General features: G+C 41.4%; 1 protein-coding gene across 1 annotated transcript in view; it reads right to left on the minus strand.

Moving 5' to 3' along the window:
* The window catches only part of COL26A1 (collagen type XXVI alpha 1 chain), a 489,232-nt gene that overhangs the window by 9,102 nt on the left and 461,765 nt on the right, over window positions 1-18,365 (minus strand). The window contains exons 9-11 of the mRNA XM_040338426.1: window positions 16,957-17,049; window positions 9,615-9,667; window positions 5,800-5,862 (exon numbers count right to left, since the gene is read on the minus strand). Of these exons, the coding sequence (XP_040194360.1) occupies window positions 5,800-5,862; window positions 9,615-9,667; window positions 16,957-17,049 (209 nt within the window). The remainder of the gene's footprint in view (window positions 1-5,799; window positions 5,863-9,614; window positions 9,668-16,956; window positions 17,050-18,365) is intronic.

Consider the following 18,365-nt stretch of genomic DNA (forward strand, 5'->3'; position numbering starts at 1 on the left):
ATCACCTTTACTCAATTGCCCAGAACTCCAATATTAATAAATAACTCCACTTTTGTTGAGAAAAAAAAAAAAACACAGTCTCATTTGGGTAATCAATGTACATGGCAAGGATTTTTTGCAAATTGTTGCAGAGTCCTACCTGTTTCTGCTCAGAAAAAGCTGTTTGTTCTTTTGGATATTGGTTCTGGGAGTGCATTTTTCATTATTGATCAGCTGATGCACTTGCTTGCAGTGCTCTAACGAGGAAAGCTGCAAGGTCTGCATCCTTTTAGGAGCATCTCATCAAAAATGTAATTGCAGAGAATGCCTAAAATCTGACCGTTATCTTAGTGCAGACTTCACATAAGCAGGAAATAACATTTATGGATACATTATGTACACCAACTGTGTACAGAACACCTCTAGATTGACATATTGCACTACATTTTATAGAACACTAGCTGAATACCCGGCGTTGCCCGGTCTTCCTATCTTAACCTTTTGGGGAGGAAAATCATAGTAATATAAATATACCCATCTTTTATATAAGGGTGTAGGTAGGGTTCATTTAACTGTCATATATTTTTATTTGGCATATAAGTAATATGTGTACCAGGTATTATTGAAATATCTCCAGGCGTACAGAAGTTATGTGGGAACATACATTTCCCATTGATTTACATGGGACTTTAAACAAAAACCCTGACCCTCACAAATGGGGGTAGTTAAGGGATAAATGAACTATCCTATAGTTTAAGTGGACATATAAGTAACATGTGACCAAGTGTTATCGAAATATGTACAGCCGTTTGGAAGTTATGAAGTAACATGTATTTCCCATAGAGTTGAATGGGACTTTAAAGAAAAACCCCGACCATGGCAAATGGGGGTGGGTAAGGGTTAAACCACCTATCCTATGTTTGTTGCTGACATATAAGTAACATGTGTGCCAAGTTTCATGTTAATATCTTTAGCCGTTTGGACAATATGTGTACCAGGTATTATTGAAATATCTCCAGGCGTACAGAAGTTATGTTAATATCTTTAGCCGTTTGGACGTGATGCTGGAACATACATACACACACACGTTGAGTTTTATATATAGAAGATTAAAGCACTGCAGATTGAAAATAAAAAGTAATTTTTTTATAATATTCAATTGCAATATGGTTTTTATGCCAATTTTATATGCTATATTTTTTATATGTGTAGCGCCTGTGTACTTCCGTACAGGTGCTATGCTTAAATTTAGTGGGAGAATGGGAGAGTTATATTGCTTCCATTCTTTGATTCTGTTAAATTCTGGGAAGATTTGGTCTACCGTCCTAACTTCCAAGCACTAGGTCTGTGGAAGAGGTCTCATCTGGACATCCAGATCTAATTTAGATCCAAGTCTGTGGCAGAGACTTGTTTTCCTTTCCCAGAATCTTTAAGTGGCGCTCTAGCTGCCAGGCCTGTGAGAGAGGTCTGTCCAGGGGCACTTCACCCACTCCGGCTGGAGTGGCGACGCATACAACATTATTGCTAAAGGGCAGGATTGCCTTTATTATCCATAGCCTGATACTGTGAAGTTGCTCTACCTTCACCAAGCTATCCTGTCTACCTCAGGTTACATGTTGGTCGTGTTTGACCAGGAAAATAAAGCATTTGAAAACGTCAACCAATGATCCTGGACATTCTGTTATTGCTCTCAACACTACCATCACCCCTAGACACAGTGAAGAGGTAACTTAAATACGCCGATCCCAAATCTAATCAGCGGCTCCTCCGGGGGTAGCGCTACACGTGGGGTCTCGTCCGGGATTCGGCTGTTACCTCTGGCAACGGAAATCGTGAGTAAAAGATTTATTGAGAAGCAAAGAGTGTCGTGTATTGAACTGTCTGGCAAAGAGGGAGTTAACCTCGAGCAGCTAAAGCCTGGGCGTACGTGCAGCAGAGCACGCGCCTGAAACGTGTCCAGACAAGTTCTCAAGTGGGAGGAGTCACCCACCCCTGCGTGAAACGTATAGCAGAGTCTTCGCGCCAATTCAGCAGATCAACGCCCACCAGCGAGAAAGAGAGAGACCACGTGCATGATGTCTGCTGCTTCGCTACTGCGTGTTCTTTCCCAGCGATTGAGACCCCCGCTACTTCACAGGTAGTCTCCAGCATGCTTGCCTTGCCTGGAGTGCCCGTGACTGACACGGGCATTCGGATGTCCACTGAGGGACAGTTTGTTCTACTGTCAAGCGGAGGATCGGAGACTTTGGCCTTGTCCTGCCCTCGTTGCGAGGAGTCATCAGTATGGATCCTGCTGTTCGCTCTGTGCCATAGATGCCGGGCTTACTTGTTTGTTGTGAAATCACCCGACAGAGCTCCTCGGGAGTACCGGGTGAACTACATGACCGGAGTCGTTACCGCGGAGGAGGAAGTTATGTGGCCAGAGCCCTCCCCGTCCGTGGAAATTGTGGAGCCAGAGGCTCAGAATCCAGGGGTCATCTCTGTGTCATCAACCCTCACTCTTCGAACGGCTACCTCGCCATCCCACTCACCGGAGGTAAGCCCTATTGACGAACCAGACGAAGATGACCCTCTGACCAGAATGAAATAGGGGAGGGGAGAAAACATAAAGGCACTCACATATGCCAACATCCGTAATATTGATTCGAAGGAAGGGTACTACTCAGGGCAGTGACAGGGCGGACTTTTCAGGCAATAACAAGGACATGGAATATTTAGAAAAATATATATTTGTTTAATTACAAAATACATAGATTAGATTACAATAAAATATGATGAAAAATAATAAAGAATGCAGTCAAAAGTAGTGTTGGCGAGACGATTGAATACACTACTTTTGACTGCATTCTTTATTATTTTTCATCATATTTTATTGTAATCTAATCTATGTATTTTGTAATTAAACGTATATATTTTTCTAAATATTCCATGTCCTTGTTATTGCCTGAAAAGTCCGCCCTGTCACTGCCCTGAGTAGTACTCTTCCTTCGACCCTCTGACCAGTACACAAACTGGGGCAGCACCGGAGACCACTACCTCTACCGTGGTCTCTGTGTGGCGTGCCTCGATTACAGAGGGCCCTGTTTAAACCTCCCGCAGCCGCGGTCGAGGCCTACCTGCCCAGCGCTCCCTACCAGACTGGCCCAGAGACCCTAAAGCCAAACCTTGCGGCTATTTACCTGCGGAGGAGCTGAACTCCTCCGATTTTGATTCTCTCTCCGATGACGGTGACCTTCAAGATCATATGTTTGAACCAAGGTTCCCGGAGCAACAAGGGTCTGGAGGGTTCCGCAGCCCCTACACTACTCGGAGGAAGAAACGCTCCGGCCGGAGCGCATCGCGTGGGTCCTAAGCTTCGTCCATGGACGTCCCGCAGCTGACCTGGGGAGTCGGTGAGTCTGCTCCTGTTTCTTCTCTCACTGCTCCCATGCCCCTTGCCGTGCCCGCTCTGAAAAGGGCACCGGATGCTATAGTGCTGCCGGGACGCGGAGACCCACGCACATTGTCTAATTTGGCCAGGCTGCAGCGCCTGGTGATTCAGAAGATTGCTGACAGTCATGGGCATGAGTACCCATACGTGCTGTCTTCCCTCTTGTACCAGATAGATCAAGAGCAGGAGGCATGGTGCCATGAAGCCATTTGGGCACATCTAAAGATACCCTGCATCATCAAGGGTGCAGACTTGAACTTGGCTTATTTGAACCCCCGGTTTGAACACTGTCACCAAGAGTGGAGCTGGGGCCGGCACATATATAGTGACCGGGTCGTACTGAAGTCTCCTGGGAGAGAAGACCAGGTATTTTTGGTCACCTCTACGACGGTAGATGGTGACATTGTCATTTTGCCAGACCCGCGCTTTTACAAATAAGCTGCATGTCTGGTCTATCTGGCTTACTCTCTTTAAAGAAGTACTGGACAAGGGTTCTCGCTTCCACTCAAGTTTGGTTTTTGTTTCCCCCTTTTCCCCCCTGCCTTTCCGGATCCACATTACAGCTCATGTGAAGAACTTCGGGGGGTGGGTTCAGCCAGTTAGAGGGGGTCCTTGCCAACGTCTCAACAGCATTAAAAGAGGACTCAGCAGAGGAAATGTTTTATTTTTTATTTCCCTTTTGCTGCTACAGCTTTTCCGCTAAACTTGAACTGCCGTGTGATGCCAGCGCACTGACCGCTAGGGGCAGTGTTCTGCAACGTTCTTGCAGGACTGAAATGTATATATTTAGCCAGATTCAGGTAGAGTTACCCCGGCGTATCAGTAGATACGCCGTCGTAACTCTGAATCTGTGCCGTCGTATATTTAAGTGTATTCTCAAATTGAGATACGCTTAAATGTTTCTAAGATACGACCACCGGCGTATCTTAGCTGTCTATTTACGCTGGCCACTAGGGGCGTGTATGCTGATTTACGCCTAGAATGCGTAAATCAGCGAGATACGCCTATTCACGAACGTATGCTTGCCCGTCGCAGTAAAGATACGCCATTTACGTAAGGCGTTTTCAGGCGTAAAGATAAACCACCAAAAAGATGGCCCAGCCAATGTTAAGTATAGACGTCGGAACCGCGTCAAATTTTTACATTTTTACGTTGTTTGCGTAAGTCGTCCGTGAATGGGGCTGGCCGTAATTTACGTACACGTCGAAAGCAATGAGTCTTTGCGGCATAATTTGGAGCATGCGCACTGGGTTACGTCCACGGACGGCGCATGCGCCGTTCGTTCAGAGCGTCATTTACGTGGGGTCATGCTTTATTTACTTAAAACACGCCTACCTCTTCACAATTTGAATTAGGCGCACTTACGCTGGCACATTTACGATATGCCGCCGTAACTTAGGACGCAAGTGCTTTGTGAATACAGCACTTGCCTCTCTAACTTACGGCGGCGTAGCGTATATGAGATACGCTACGCCTGCCTAACGTTAGGCACGTCTACCTGAATCTGGCTAATTGTGTTTTATTTCTTGCAATAGGGTAAAAAAAAATGTTTTTATTATGCTCAGCACTTATGGTTAAACTCCCTGGGAGGAAGGGAAATTTCGCGCTCGGGCCCGAGTGTGCAGTTTCAATTCTGACCTTGGAGATCTGTACATAGCAAACATTATTAATATATTGGAGTATATATATATTTGTGTGTATGTTTTTTTTTTATTTCCTATGCAGGTTAGTGGACCCACCTACTATCAACACTGTCGGAGAATGGGCAGCATAGATAGATAGAACCACCAGGGATCTGGGCACCGGACACTGACAGGTCACATTCAAGCTGTCAGTCGGTGACCCCAAAGACATACTGGGAAGATTTGCTCTACCGTCCTAACTTCCAAGCAGTAGGCCTGTGGCAGAGGTCTGATCTGGACATCCAGATCTAATTTAGAGCCAAGTCTGTGGCAGAGACTTGTTTTCCTTTCCCAAAAGCTTTAAGTGGCGCTCTGGCTGCCAGGCCTGTGAGAGAGGTCTGTCCAGGGGCACTTCACCCACTCCGGCTGGAGTGGCGACGCATACAACATTATTGCTAAAGGGCAGGATTGCCTTTATTATCCATAGCCTGATACTGTGAAGTTGCTCTACCTTCACCAACCTATCCTGTCTACCTCAAGTTACATGTTGGTCGTGTTTGACCAGGAAAATAAAGCATTTGAAAACGTCAATCAACGGTCCTGGACATTCTGTTATTGCTCTCAGCACTACCATCACCCCTAGACACAGTGAAGAGGTAACTTAAATACGCCGATCCCAAATCTAATCAGCGGCTCCTCCGGGGGTTTGTTTCACCAGAAAGTGGAGTTACCCTTTAAGTTTAAATAAATGCCTTTAAAAACTCTTACCCTGTTTCCTTGTTCTCCTTTCTGGCCATTTGCTCCATGCTGACCTGGAAGTCCTGGTTTACCCTAGAAACAATGTCATAAAAAATATTACTGTACTATGATACTGTATAAGTATAGATAGACCTAGATTACCAAGGGGCTAATCTTTAATTGTGTTACTGGGCATAACATTGCCTTTACATACACATATTTAGATATGTTTATGTTGTACATGTTTTTTTTTTTTTTTTATACATTTTTCTGACTCCACATACACAATGATCCAGTGTGGTAAGTGGGGTCTCTCCTGGGACCAATTCTGTTTAATTTATTTATAAACGATATAGAGGATGAGATAAATAGATCAATCTCAGTATTTGCAGATGGTACAAAGCTAAGCAGGACATCAACTTCTGCACATGATGTGGAAACCTTGCAAGAAGACCTAAATAAAATAATGGGGTGGCCAATGGGGTGGCCAACTACATGGCAATTGAGGTTTAATGTTGAAAAATTTAAGGTAATGCATTTGGGTGTTAAAAATATGAAAGCGAGTTACTCACTAGGGGGAGAACCTCTTTGGGAATGGTTGAAGGATGAAAAAGGACCTGGGGGTCCTAGTAGATGACAAGCTAAGCAATGTCTTGCAATGCTAAGCTGCTGCAAGCAAAGCCAACACAATAATGGCATAAATTAAAAAAGGGATTTACTCCAGAGATAAAACGATAATTCTCCCACTCTACAAGACTCTGGTCCAGCTGCATTTGGAGTATGCCATCAAGAAGGATGTGCTGGAACTGGAAAGAGTTCAGAGAAGGGCAAAAAGGTAATTAAGGGAATTAAGGATCTCAGCTATGGGGAAGGGATATGATAGCGATATACAAATACCTTATTGGTGACCCTAGCATAGAGAAAAAACTTTTCAGTGAGAGGGAGTTTAAAAAGACACATGACCATTCATTGCAATTGGAAGACAAGCAGTTTAACCTTAACCTGCATAGAGGGGTTCTTTACTGTCAGAGCAGTAGGGATGTGGAACTCTCTTCTACAAGCAGGCCACCATGAAGATGTGTGAACTGGCTCCATTGAGAGCCAGTCCAAGTCTCCTGTAATGCAAATTGTTTGTGGGGAAACCCGAATTCAATTCCCATGAGTGTGAACCCAGCCTTACTCAGTTCCTAACTTCCTTGTGTGGGCTGATAACACACTACATTTGCTGTACTGAAATTGTAAGGAATTTTTCCAGCCTTTCCCCTAACTACTAAATACCACCCCTCTCAATAACATTGCATGGAGAGGACATGTTTTATAGGTAATTTGAAGTTGAACTTAATTGTATCTGAGCACCTATCCATCCATGTCTCCATGCTTTGTTTTGTTAGGAAATCACTTTGCAAAACACCCCCTATCATTTCTAGCTGCAGCCATCTTAAGTAAGGGCAGATGATTCATGTAGCATTTACTCCCTGGAATCCATCTGCATCCTCCCATCCTCAAGAAACAAACAAAATGTTCTGGGAGACTCCTGAGATGTATGACATAATTTTGGCCTATGCCAGAAACAGGGAAGCAACTGAATAATAAAAAAGAAAGAAAGTCACCGCTCCAGGTGGGTCTACTATATGGTCATGCACTGGTACAGGATTCCAAGGGTGCTGGAGGTGCACTAGGCAAGCATAAAGGTTGAATGAAGGATGGATGGCCGCACTCCAAAAACCGTACAGGTTGTCTTTTATTAAGTGAACAGCAAAAGCATTACCAGATCACAGCAACAGAAACAGGGGACAGCCAACGCCATGCATGTTAGCCATGAATAAGCACTGATTTTGTGCGAAACGTCGGCTGTCCCCTGTTTCTGTTGCTGTGATCTGGTAATGCTTTTGCTGTTCATTTAATAAAAGACAACCTGTACGGTTTTTGGAGTGCGGCCATGCATCCTTCATTCAACCTTTATGAATAATAAAAAAAAGTAAATATAATATACCTTTCAATCTCTTTACTAAAAATAGCAGAAGGATTACATGATTAATGTTGACTAAGAGAGTAAAGTTCCACTTTAACCACTTCCCGACCGCCGCATGTAAATGTACATCCACAGTATGGCACGTACAGGCACATGGGCGTTCATGTACGTCATTGCCTTCTAGCGGGTGGGGGGTCCGATCGGGACCCCCCCCCCCGCTACATGCGGCGGTCGGGTTCGCTCGGGGAGCGAACCGGGATGACGGCGCGGCTATTTGTTTATAGCCGCTCCGTCGCGATCGCTCCCCGGAGCTGAAGAACGGGGAGAGCCGTATGTAAACACGGTTTCCCCGTGCTTCACTGTGGCGGCGCATCGATCGTGTCATCCCCTTTATAGGGGAGACACAATCGATGATGTCAGTCCTACAACCACACCCCCCTACAGTTGTAAACACACACTAGGTGCACCCTAACTCCTACAGCGCCCCCTGTGGTTAACTCCCAAACTGCAACTGTCATTTTCACAATAAAGAATGCAATTTAAATGCATTTTTTGCTGTGAAAATGACAATGGTCCCAAAAATGTGTCAAAATTGTCCGAAGTGTCCACCATAATGTCGCAGTCACGAAAAAAATCGCTGATCGCCGCCATTAGTAGTAAAAAAATATTTTTTTATAAAAATGCAATAAAACTATCCCCTATTTTGTAAACGCTATAAATTTTGCGCAAACCAATCGATAAACGCTTATTGCGATTTTTTTTACTAAAAATAGGTCGAAGAATACGTATCGGCCTAAACTGAGGGAAAAAAATGTTTTTATATATGTTTTTGGGGGATATTTATTATAACAAAAAGTAAAAAATATTGCATTTTTTTCAAAATTGTCGCTTTATTTTTGTTTATAGTGCAAAAAATAAAAACAGCAGAGGTGATCAAATACCACCAAAAGAAAGCTCTATTTGTGGGGAAAAAAAGGACGCCAATTTTGTTTGGGGGCCACGTCGCATGACCGCGCAATTGTCTGTTAAAGCGACGCAGTCCCGAACTGTAAAAACACCTTGGGTCTTTAGGCAGCATTTTGGTCCGGGGCTTAAGAGGTTAAAGAAATGGGAAGGGTTATTATATTGCCCTATCTAACATAGAAAGAGGACAAAGGACACAGGAAAACTCTGGATTTCAGGCAGAATCAACATACATTTTTTGCACTATTGAATAGATATAACAAAACATTTTCAATTGTATAATTATAGATCAAAAGGAGGCAAAAAAAATACTTTCATTGTTGGGTTTTACATGTACTTGAAACTAATCTTATGTTTTGCCTTTGTTGGGCAAGTCAAAAGATTTACAGCTCTCCGCAGATGTACATGGTGATCTTCCTTTCACTGCTCCAATCAGTGGTCAGCAGCATGGAGCTTATACAGAGCTAAAAATTATCTTCCAGGCATGTCACATAGGAGCAAGGGAAGTGAGTCATGTACTTCCACATACCCAGAAGTACTGAGTATTTCCCCTTGCTCCCAGTGACAAAATAGGGTGGCAGGGAAGCTAAAAGAGGTTGGGTGCGGGAGCAATAAAGTCATAAAAGGCAAAGAACAGGTTTACTTTTATTATTATCAAAATTATTTCCCTTTTTAACTCTATATGATTTTTTATATTTTCCTGATTGCACAGTTGAGTGCTGACAGAACAAGCTGGCAAGAGGAGGTTGTCTTTTTTTTGTTTTGTTTTTTATTGATTTTTCTTTGAACTTTACACTTGAATACCAGAACATACTGTATGCGTGTATCTTAACTATGGATTTAGTTGTTTGCCCAGAGTTCAACTTAAAGGGTGTAAATTGTTTATAAATGTATTTTTATATACAATTACCTGAGGTCCTGGAATACCCATTGGCCCAGCTGGTCCTCTAGGTCCTGAAATGCCTAAATCAGAATGACACTAATTATCAGAATGTAATTATCTTATTTTTACTGCACTATACATCTTTAAAGGTTAAGAATAAAGGTAAATAACATGTATAAAAAGTCAATTTATTACACATAAGTATTAGTTCCTGTAATTTGATAATGACATTTACAAGGAATTTGTATATTTTCCCTTTGCTTGTATGTGTTTTTGTCGGATACTCTGGTTTCCTCCCACACTCCAAAGACATGTTTTTATCCCTGGATTATTATAATAAAGTCTCTTATTTTGGAGTGTGTGATCATTCATTTCTTCTGTCTTTAACTCCAAAGACATGTTGGTTGGTTAATTTGTTTCTGCCTAAATTGGCCCCAGTATGTGTGTGTGTCTACAGCAGCGCTCAACATTTCCACTCGTTTGCTCGCATTAGGTGAGTGGAAATATGTTGAGGGAGTGCGTCGATACCAGCAGAGTGGCGGCTGCGCGCCCTGCACCGTTGTGTTCTTGCGTAATGTTGCAATGTGCACTCCTGCCGCTGTGTGTTCACGGTCAGTGTTCATGGGTAAAAACAAGATGGTGGCCGGTGCTTCCCAAACCCCCCGCTGTCTTTGACAGGAGTAACTAAACAGCAAGAGAGAAAGTGCACTGAAGAGGCGGACCTTGGCCACTGCTGCACCTGGCGAGGGTTCAGTCCCTGGGACAGAGTCCTTCCCGCTCTGTGGATGAGGACAGAAACAACAAAGAGGTAAATGAGAATTCTTAGATCTTAAGGGTGCTGGGGCACTCTCCCAAAAGTTAAGGGCTGAAAGTCCCAACCTGTACCCCTCAGAGTTGAGGATGTGACACCCTCCCAACTAATGAAGAACTACTAAGCATGAACTCCTGACATCTAAGGATCTGACACCTTAGATCTCAGGGCCCAGGGTTTATTCATACTTGGACGACATAGCCAACACCAGAGACCCCACACAGCCTATCAGAGGCCCCACACAGCCACTTGAGAGTCCACACAGCCCACGAAAACCTCACATAGCCACTACCAGAAAATATACATACGGATCCCCAATTCTAGTCTTGCCTAGGGCAGCACAAAACCAAAATACACCACTGCTCCGCTCTCTGTCATTCTCTTAGCAGATTTGGCAAAAAACTAGATGAGGTGGGGTGGGGCCAGGAGGGGGGTTGGGAGGTATATTTCTGACAAAGTTTACTTTTCCAATTAACAAGCTGGTGATTGGTTTCTTTTTTTTCCCTTTAGTACAGTGCCTATAGTAGCCAATCACATTTTACCCTTATTTTATTTATCACAGTAAGATCAATAAAATATGATTTCACAGTAATAAAATATACTAGCGCAAAAATCACAAGCACAAATAAACAGCAGCTGAACACTCCAGGTAAATTTACAACACCCCAGATCAGTATACTATGAAAATAGTGCAGCGCTAATTAACGTTCATGGGGAAAAAATTCATATAGGAAAGCACACAGAATTCCAAATAAAGTGACAATGTGTCTTGTAAACAATGAACTTTGTGTCAGATGTGTAAACCTCCACCTAAACCACTCAATGCCGCTCACTTCAATGCAAGGACCCCTTGAGTTAACAAACATATTGCAGATGATCACCAATATCCCAAGATATAGGGAAAAAAAAGAGACATCTAGTGCTCTCAGCTTGCAAACATTTACTAAAGTAATAAAATAATCAAACTTATAAACAAGGCACTTCAGTAAGTGTCAGCATACGAGCGCTCATACATGAAACTCATAGGAGATGGCAGCGGATGACGTCAGTGTAGCTCCTTTCCTTCTGTACGTGTTATGTCCCAGGGGGTGGGACTTCATCAGGGGAATGGAGGCACATTGTACACCCACCTAAATAGTCATACATAATCAACAGAGGGGCAGAACATCTCCCCTTGATGTTTCAATTGTTAAATCTCTACAGCCTGAAACCAAGTAAAATCAGCAATCCACATGATGCCGCAAGTGACCAATGAAAAAAGACTGTCCCCTAATGAGGAGGAAATCAGCCAGAATTAAGCAACGTGTGACACCATACTTCATAAAATGGGAAAAACTAATATGATTTAAACTACCTACAATAGAGAAAACTGGAAAACACGGTCCGCATGGAATCTCTTATATAATTCAAAGGAGGGGAGGACGCTTATGGGAGTAGTATAGAGGAGTAATATACTGCTAGGGGGTCCAGGGAAGATGGGGGGGACGCAGTGGAGCGGGAGGAGAGGGGGGATTCCCTGATTCCCCGTAAATGGTCTTTTTTTTTGTTTGTTTGTTGTTTGTTTGCTTCTATTGGGTTATGTAGTGTACTTTGTTGTCTTGTCTCATCATGTGTTTGACAGTGGGGGTAACTGAAGGGGAGGGATAGAGACAGATACCGTATTAGGAATACTGGACTAGACCGAGCCTATAGATGCATGACCAAAGGGAAATGGATACTGGGAGAAATAAATAAGGGATTTATTGTAAATATGAATAAAATGATGTGACTATGAAGTAAATTCTGGAATATAACCACCTTTCTGATGGAGGAATAGGTCAACTAGGTGATTATGTTATAATGATGTACGGAAGATGTCTTGAGATTTACCTTCCTTTCTTGTTGTCTTTTCTGTTTGGTTGAAATAAAAGTAAAGTAAGTTTTGAAAATTAACAAAAAAAAAAACGACCTGCAATAATTTAAACAAGGTATCAATTAAACAAATAAAATGATCCATAATGAAACAATTCATTATATATGAAAAAAAAAATATATAAAACTTAAAAACCTCACCTGCGACCATATTTTACAAATAGTAATTAATGATTTAAAAAAAAAAAATTATCAGAAATAAAACAATTCAAGTCAAAATATTCAAGCCAATAGGGACTCCCACCTTGGTTTCCAATGAGATTCCCTGTGGCTCAACTGTCTAATAAAATTACCTCCTCCCCAGTGTCCTTTAACCTTCTCAATACACCAGAACTTCAAGTCGCTGGAGTCACGATTAGGAAGTTTGAAATGCCTAGATACATTATGCTTCTTTAATCCTTTTTTAATATTATTCACATGCACCCCTAATCTGACATGAAGTTCCCTAGATGTCCTGCCTATGGAGACCACAGTCACACTCCAGCATAAAAACAACTTCCTGTGTGGAGCATGTGATAAGATCATTAATTCTACATTGTTTCTTAGTAACCGAGGCAGTGAAATCTTTCTGTTTTTTACAGTTAACCCTTGAGTGTTCGCAGGCTGTACACCATCCACAGGTGTAAAATCCCTTCAATAATTTGAATAATCTAGCCCCAGGAGTAATTGATCAACCTATACAAGTTGAGAGTAGACAGAGGGGGCTTTTTTTTATAAATGAATTGCGGACGAATAGGTAATAAGGGACCAAAATGTTATCTTGTTTCAATATTGCCCAATTTGTCTAGACTATTCTCTCAAATTTTTTTATAATGAACATTGTAGTCCAGAATTAATTTAAAATTGTCCTGTGTAGATGAATTCACCCTAACTTTATTTGAAACTAATAAATTCCTGACCATTATTTAACATGGTTTTCTCTATCTCTTGGTTTAGAGTGGTTTTCTCATATCCTTTTTATTTTAACATGATAATTGATGTGACTGCTTCAGGAAGTCATCCTCTGATGTACAATTTCGCTTTAGCCTAATAAACTGACCCCTAGGTATATTACACAACCACAATCTATGATAGCAGCACTGAAGTGGGATATATATGAATTTCGGTCAGTAGGCTTGAGGAAATTACACATACGGAAAAGGTTATCCTCTTTAGTAATCTCTAAATCCAAGAAGATCATCTGCTCCGAGCCTAGATTTTAGTTTGACTAAGAATTATTTCTGGTGGGACAAGGATATTTTCTTGCAGACTCGGGGGGTGGTGATGGGTGCCTGTTTAGCTCCCAGTGTGGCCAATTTATGACCCACTAGGATGAAGAGGTGGTATTCACGGATTGTCCCCCTCAAGTTATTTGCTCTGAAGTTATATCGATGACTTTGTCATGTTGTCATGATATGGGATGGTAGTTTAACAGACCTTCAGAAGTTTATGCAGAAGCTTAATGCAAATAAAAAAATATTGTTTTAAAATGGAATGTTAACTTGTTAACTTGGAGCGGATAATCTTCTTGGATTTAGAGATTACTAAAGAGGATAATCATTTCCGTATGTGTAATTACCTCAAGCCTACTCACCGAAATTCATATATACCACTTGAAAGCTGCCATCATAGATTGTGGTTGTGTAATATACCTAGGGGTCAATGCATTAGGCTGAAACGAAATTGTACATTGGAGGATGACTTCCTAAAGTAGTCACATGAGTTATCATCTCAGTTCCAACAAAAAGGATTTGACAAAAACACTCTAAACTAAAGAGATAGCAAAAACCAGGTTAATGGACAGAAATGTATTGGTTTCAAATCAAGTTACGGAGAATTTTAAATTAATTCTGGGCTACAATGTTCATTATAAAACATTCCAGAGGATAGTCCAGAAAAATTGTCCAATGTTGAAACAAGATAACATTTTAAGTCCCTTATTACCTATCCATCTGCAATTTCTTTTTAAAAAATCCCCCTTTTTGTGTGACTGTCTAGCCACATGAGTGATTGAGACACCTATACAAGCTGAGAGTAGATTATTCAAAATGTTTAAAGGTTTTTATGTCTGTGGATGGTGTACAGCCTGCAAACACTTAAGGATTAACATTAAAAAACTGAAAGATTTCACTGTCTCATTTGCTAAGAAACAATATAAAATTAATAATCTCTTCACATTTTCCACACAGGGAGTTGTTTATATGCTGTAGTAGGACTGTGGTCTCCAGTATATAGGCAGGACATCTAGAGAACTTTCTGTCAGATTAGGGGAGCATGTGAATAATATTAAAAAAGCATTAAAGATGCATAATGTATCTAGGCATTTCAAACTATTTCATAATCCTGACCCCAGGGGCTTGAAGTTCTGGGGTATTGAGCAGTTTAAATGATACTGAAGAGGAGGTAACTTTATTGGACAGTTGAGCCACAGGGACTCCTATTGCATATATGAAACCAAGATGAGAATCCCTGTTGGCTTGAATGTCAATTTTGACTTGAATTGTTTTATTTCTGATCCTTAAAGTGGAGTTCTGCCATAAAAAAATTAAAAGTCAGCAACTACAAATACTGCAGCTCCTGACTTTTAATATAAGGACACTTACCTGTCCTGGGATGTCGGCACCCGTAGCCGATCTGTCCCTCGGGTGCTGCCGTCGCCATCTTCGGTAAGGGCTTCACTTCCTGGTTCACTACTGCGCATGCACAAGTCGCTGCTGTCTTCTGACCCTGTGTGTCTCCCAGAAGACAGCAGGGGGATGGAGAAGGCGTCGGACATAGTGTAAGTTGCCGCGGCTACCTGTGCCCAGAAGTGGGAGAAAATACCTGGTTTACAGGTATCTGCTCTCTCTTTCCCCCTGAAAGGTGCAAAATGTGACACCAGAGGGTGGAAGATTCCGAAAAGCGGAAGTTCATTTTTTGTTTAGAAATCATTACTATTTGTAAAAGATAGCCGCGGATTAAGTTTTTATGTTTCAATTTTTTCATATATAATGAATTGTTTCATTATGGATCATTTAATCTGTTTTATTAGTTATATTATTTTTGGCCATTTTATAAAGTATGATGTCACACGTTGCTTCATTTGGCTGATTTCCTATATTAGGGGACAGCCTTTCTTTATTGGTCACTTGCAGCGTCATGTGGACTGCTGCTTTTACTTCCTGGTTTTAGGCTGTAAAGATTTAATGATTGAAACAACAAGGGGAGATGTTCTGCCCTTCTGTTGAATATGTATGACTATTTAAGGCGGGTGTACAATGTGCCTCCATATCCGCTGATGAAGTCCCGCCCTAAGGGACGTAATGCGTATGGGAGGAGAGGAGCTACGTTTATGTCACCTGCAGCCGTCTCCTATGAGTTTCATGTACGAGCGCTCGTATGCTGGCACTTATTGAAATGTCTTATTTGTAAGTTTGATTATTTTATTAATTTATTAAATGTTTGCAAGCAGAGAGTACTAGTAGATCAAGACTTGAAATTTTTAACCCTGTGTATATATTTACAGTATGTATGCATGTGAGATAAGGACCTTAGATTGCAAGTTCCTTGAGGGCAAGGACTTATGTGAATGTACAGCATATGAAGTGCTATGTAAATTGGCACATTTGTGTTTACATTTTTTTCTTGTTCAAAGAATTTTATTAAATTAGTAGAACTGTGTACAGACATTGTTCAGATCAGTTCAACAACATGCTGTTATACACATGTGAAACAGTATAAAATCACAGTTTTCATGCATTGTAACAACCTCAAAAACTTGTATTTACATTTTTTATCCTGAAGCTAAGCTATATTCCTTGTTGGCAACCACTTCTTAATTCAGATATCAACCACTTCCCAAATACAATGGGCCAGATTCACATAGAATTGCGGCGGCGTAACGTATCGCATTTACGTTACACCGCCGCAAGTTTTACGGGCAAGTGCTTGATGAATCACTTGCCTGTAAACTTGCGGCGGCATAGCATAAATCCGTCCGGCGCAAGCCCGCCTAATTCAAATGGGATGTGTATCATTTAAATTAGGCGCGTTCCCGCGCCGAACGTACTGCGCATGCTCCGTTTTGAAATTTCCCGCCGTGCTTTGCGCGAAATGACGTCGCACCAACGTAATCTTTTGAACGGCGACGTGCGTTACTTCCTTTCCCTGTTCACGGACGACTAACGCAAAAAAAATAAAAATAAAATTCGACATGGGAATGACGGCTATACTTTAACATGGCTGGTCTAAATATAAGTCACGAAATAGCAGCTGTAACTTTACGCCGGGAAAAGCCGACTAGCGACGACGTAAGAGAATGCGACGACCGCGCGTACCTTCGTGGATCGCCGTAAACAGCTAATTAGCATACCCAACGCGGAAAATGACGCAAACTCCACCCAGCGGGCGCCGAAGTATTACACCTACGATCCGAAGGCGTACGAAGCCGTACGCCTGTCGGATCGAAGCCAGAAGCCGTCGTATCTTGGTTTGAGAATTCAAACTAAAGATACGACGCGGCAAATTTGAAAGTACGCTGGAGTATCAGCAGATACTCCGGCGTACTTTTTCTGTGAATCTGGCCCAATATGCCTATTTTACATTATCATACATGCTCACGAGTCATGCATATGTGACATAGAATCTTCCAATGCAAATCATGCAAAGACTGGTAAAATGCTCCAATACCAGGTGGTCCAATAGGTCCTGGTGGTCCACGAGGTCCTGGAAGTCCAGACATTATTGTGTCTGTGATAGTCGATACTATATGTGAATCTCCATCTACAAGATAATATGTGAGAAGCCATTAGAAATCTGGCATGAGACAATAAACAAGCTATATAGTCTGAACACTCTAAAGGCACATGATCTTTGTATAAAATAAATTGATCATAATTAATTTTAAAATAGCATTTGTATTTTGCATATTAATGGGAGTGGCTGTATTATCCCAATTTTGACATATAAATTATACCTTAAATTACCTATTATTGTAAGGGCTAACTTTTTGTATTAATCACAAGCCTTATTTATTCAAGGGGAATCAAGGTGTTAAAAAAACAAAGCCAAATTTTTAGGCTGCAGAAAACAAAAAGCAGCGCTCAATGGGAATAGCATTAAAAACTTTTTAGTCTTTGGATGAGTAACAAAATAATCTTATTGCACTTGGAATAAGATTTGTAAAAAACTGCAGCAACAGTCAATAATAGTATAGACTACTACAAGTAGTAGATGGTTGCGAAGAGAGTCATGAAAGCATATAGCTAAATAAGATTTAGGCTGACATGCCTCCATATGGTCTCTAATTTGAATATACTGTATACCCTAATTTGAAGACCCTGAAAGGAAGATGTTAAAAAGTGACCAGTGGATTTCATTGACAACTCTAGTACCAAAGTAGTTTGGTAAGGTTGTTTGTGGCTTAGCTGACCCAGTTTTGGACTACAAGGTGCAAAAAGAAATATGGAGTAAAGGAGAACTGTCTCTGACTGCTGTTTTCTTCCAGGTGTTCTACACCTTTAAACATTTTGGATACAAAAGATGAAGTCTCATAATGCAACTCGTATAATATAATAGTTTATTAACAAAAAGTGTTGCACTTACATGTACCAAAGGAATGCAAAGGCAAAAAATCAGACATCTAACATAAAATGGATAACCGTGGTGTCATCCAAGCAGCTTCGGCGTGATGACATCACAGACCCAACTCCACCTGGTGGTGGAATTTGTGCCTTTGCATTCCTTTGGTACATGTAAGTGCAATACTTTTTGTTATTAAATGATTTTATCATACGAGTTGTGCCAAGAGACTTCCTCTTTTGTCTTTATTCTGATTGATGTAGTTCACTTGGAAAAGCGCGAAAATGAACAGATATCAGTTTTTGAGCTTTGGATCCTTGAACCGTATGATGATACCTGTTCTATAAGTGCCAGCTATTTGGATAAGACACAGGCGCTTTTGATCTCTATAACTTGAGATCATCTGGTTCTGGCAACATTGCACGTGCACTTTTTGGAGAACGTTTGCCACTTTAATGTTTACAGAGAGCACCAAGCACTTTTCATAATGTGTATATGTACTTCTGATATAGATAGAT

This window comes from Rana temporaria, chromosome 2 (genome assembly GCF_905171775.1).
Source record: "Rana temporaria chromosome 2, aRanTem1.1, whole genome shotgun sequence".
Lineage (NCBI taxonomy): Eukaryota > Metazoa > Chordata > Amphibia > Anura > Ranidae > Rana > Rana temporaria.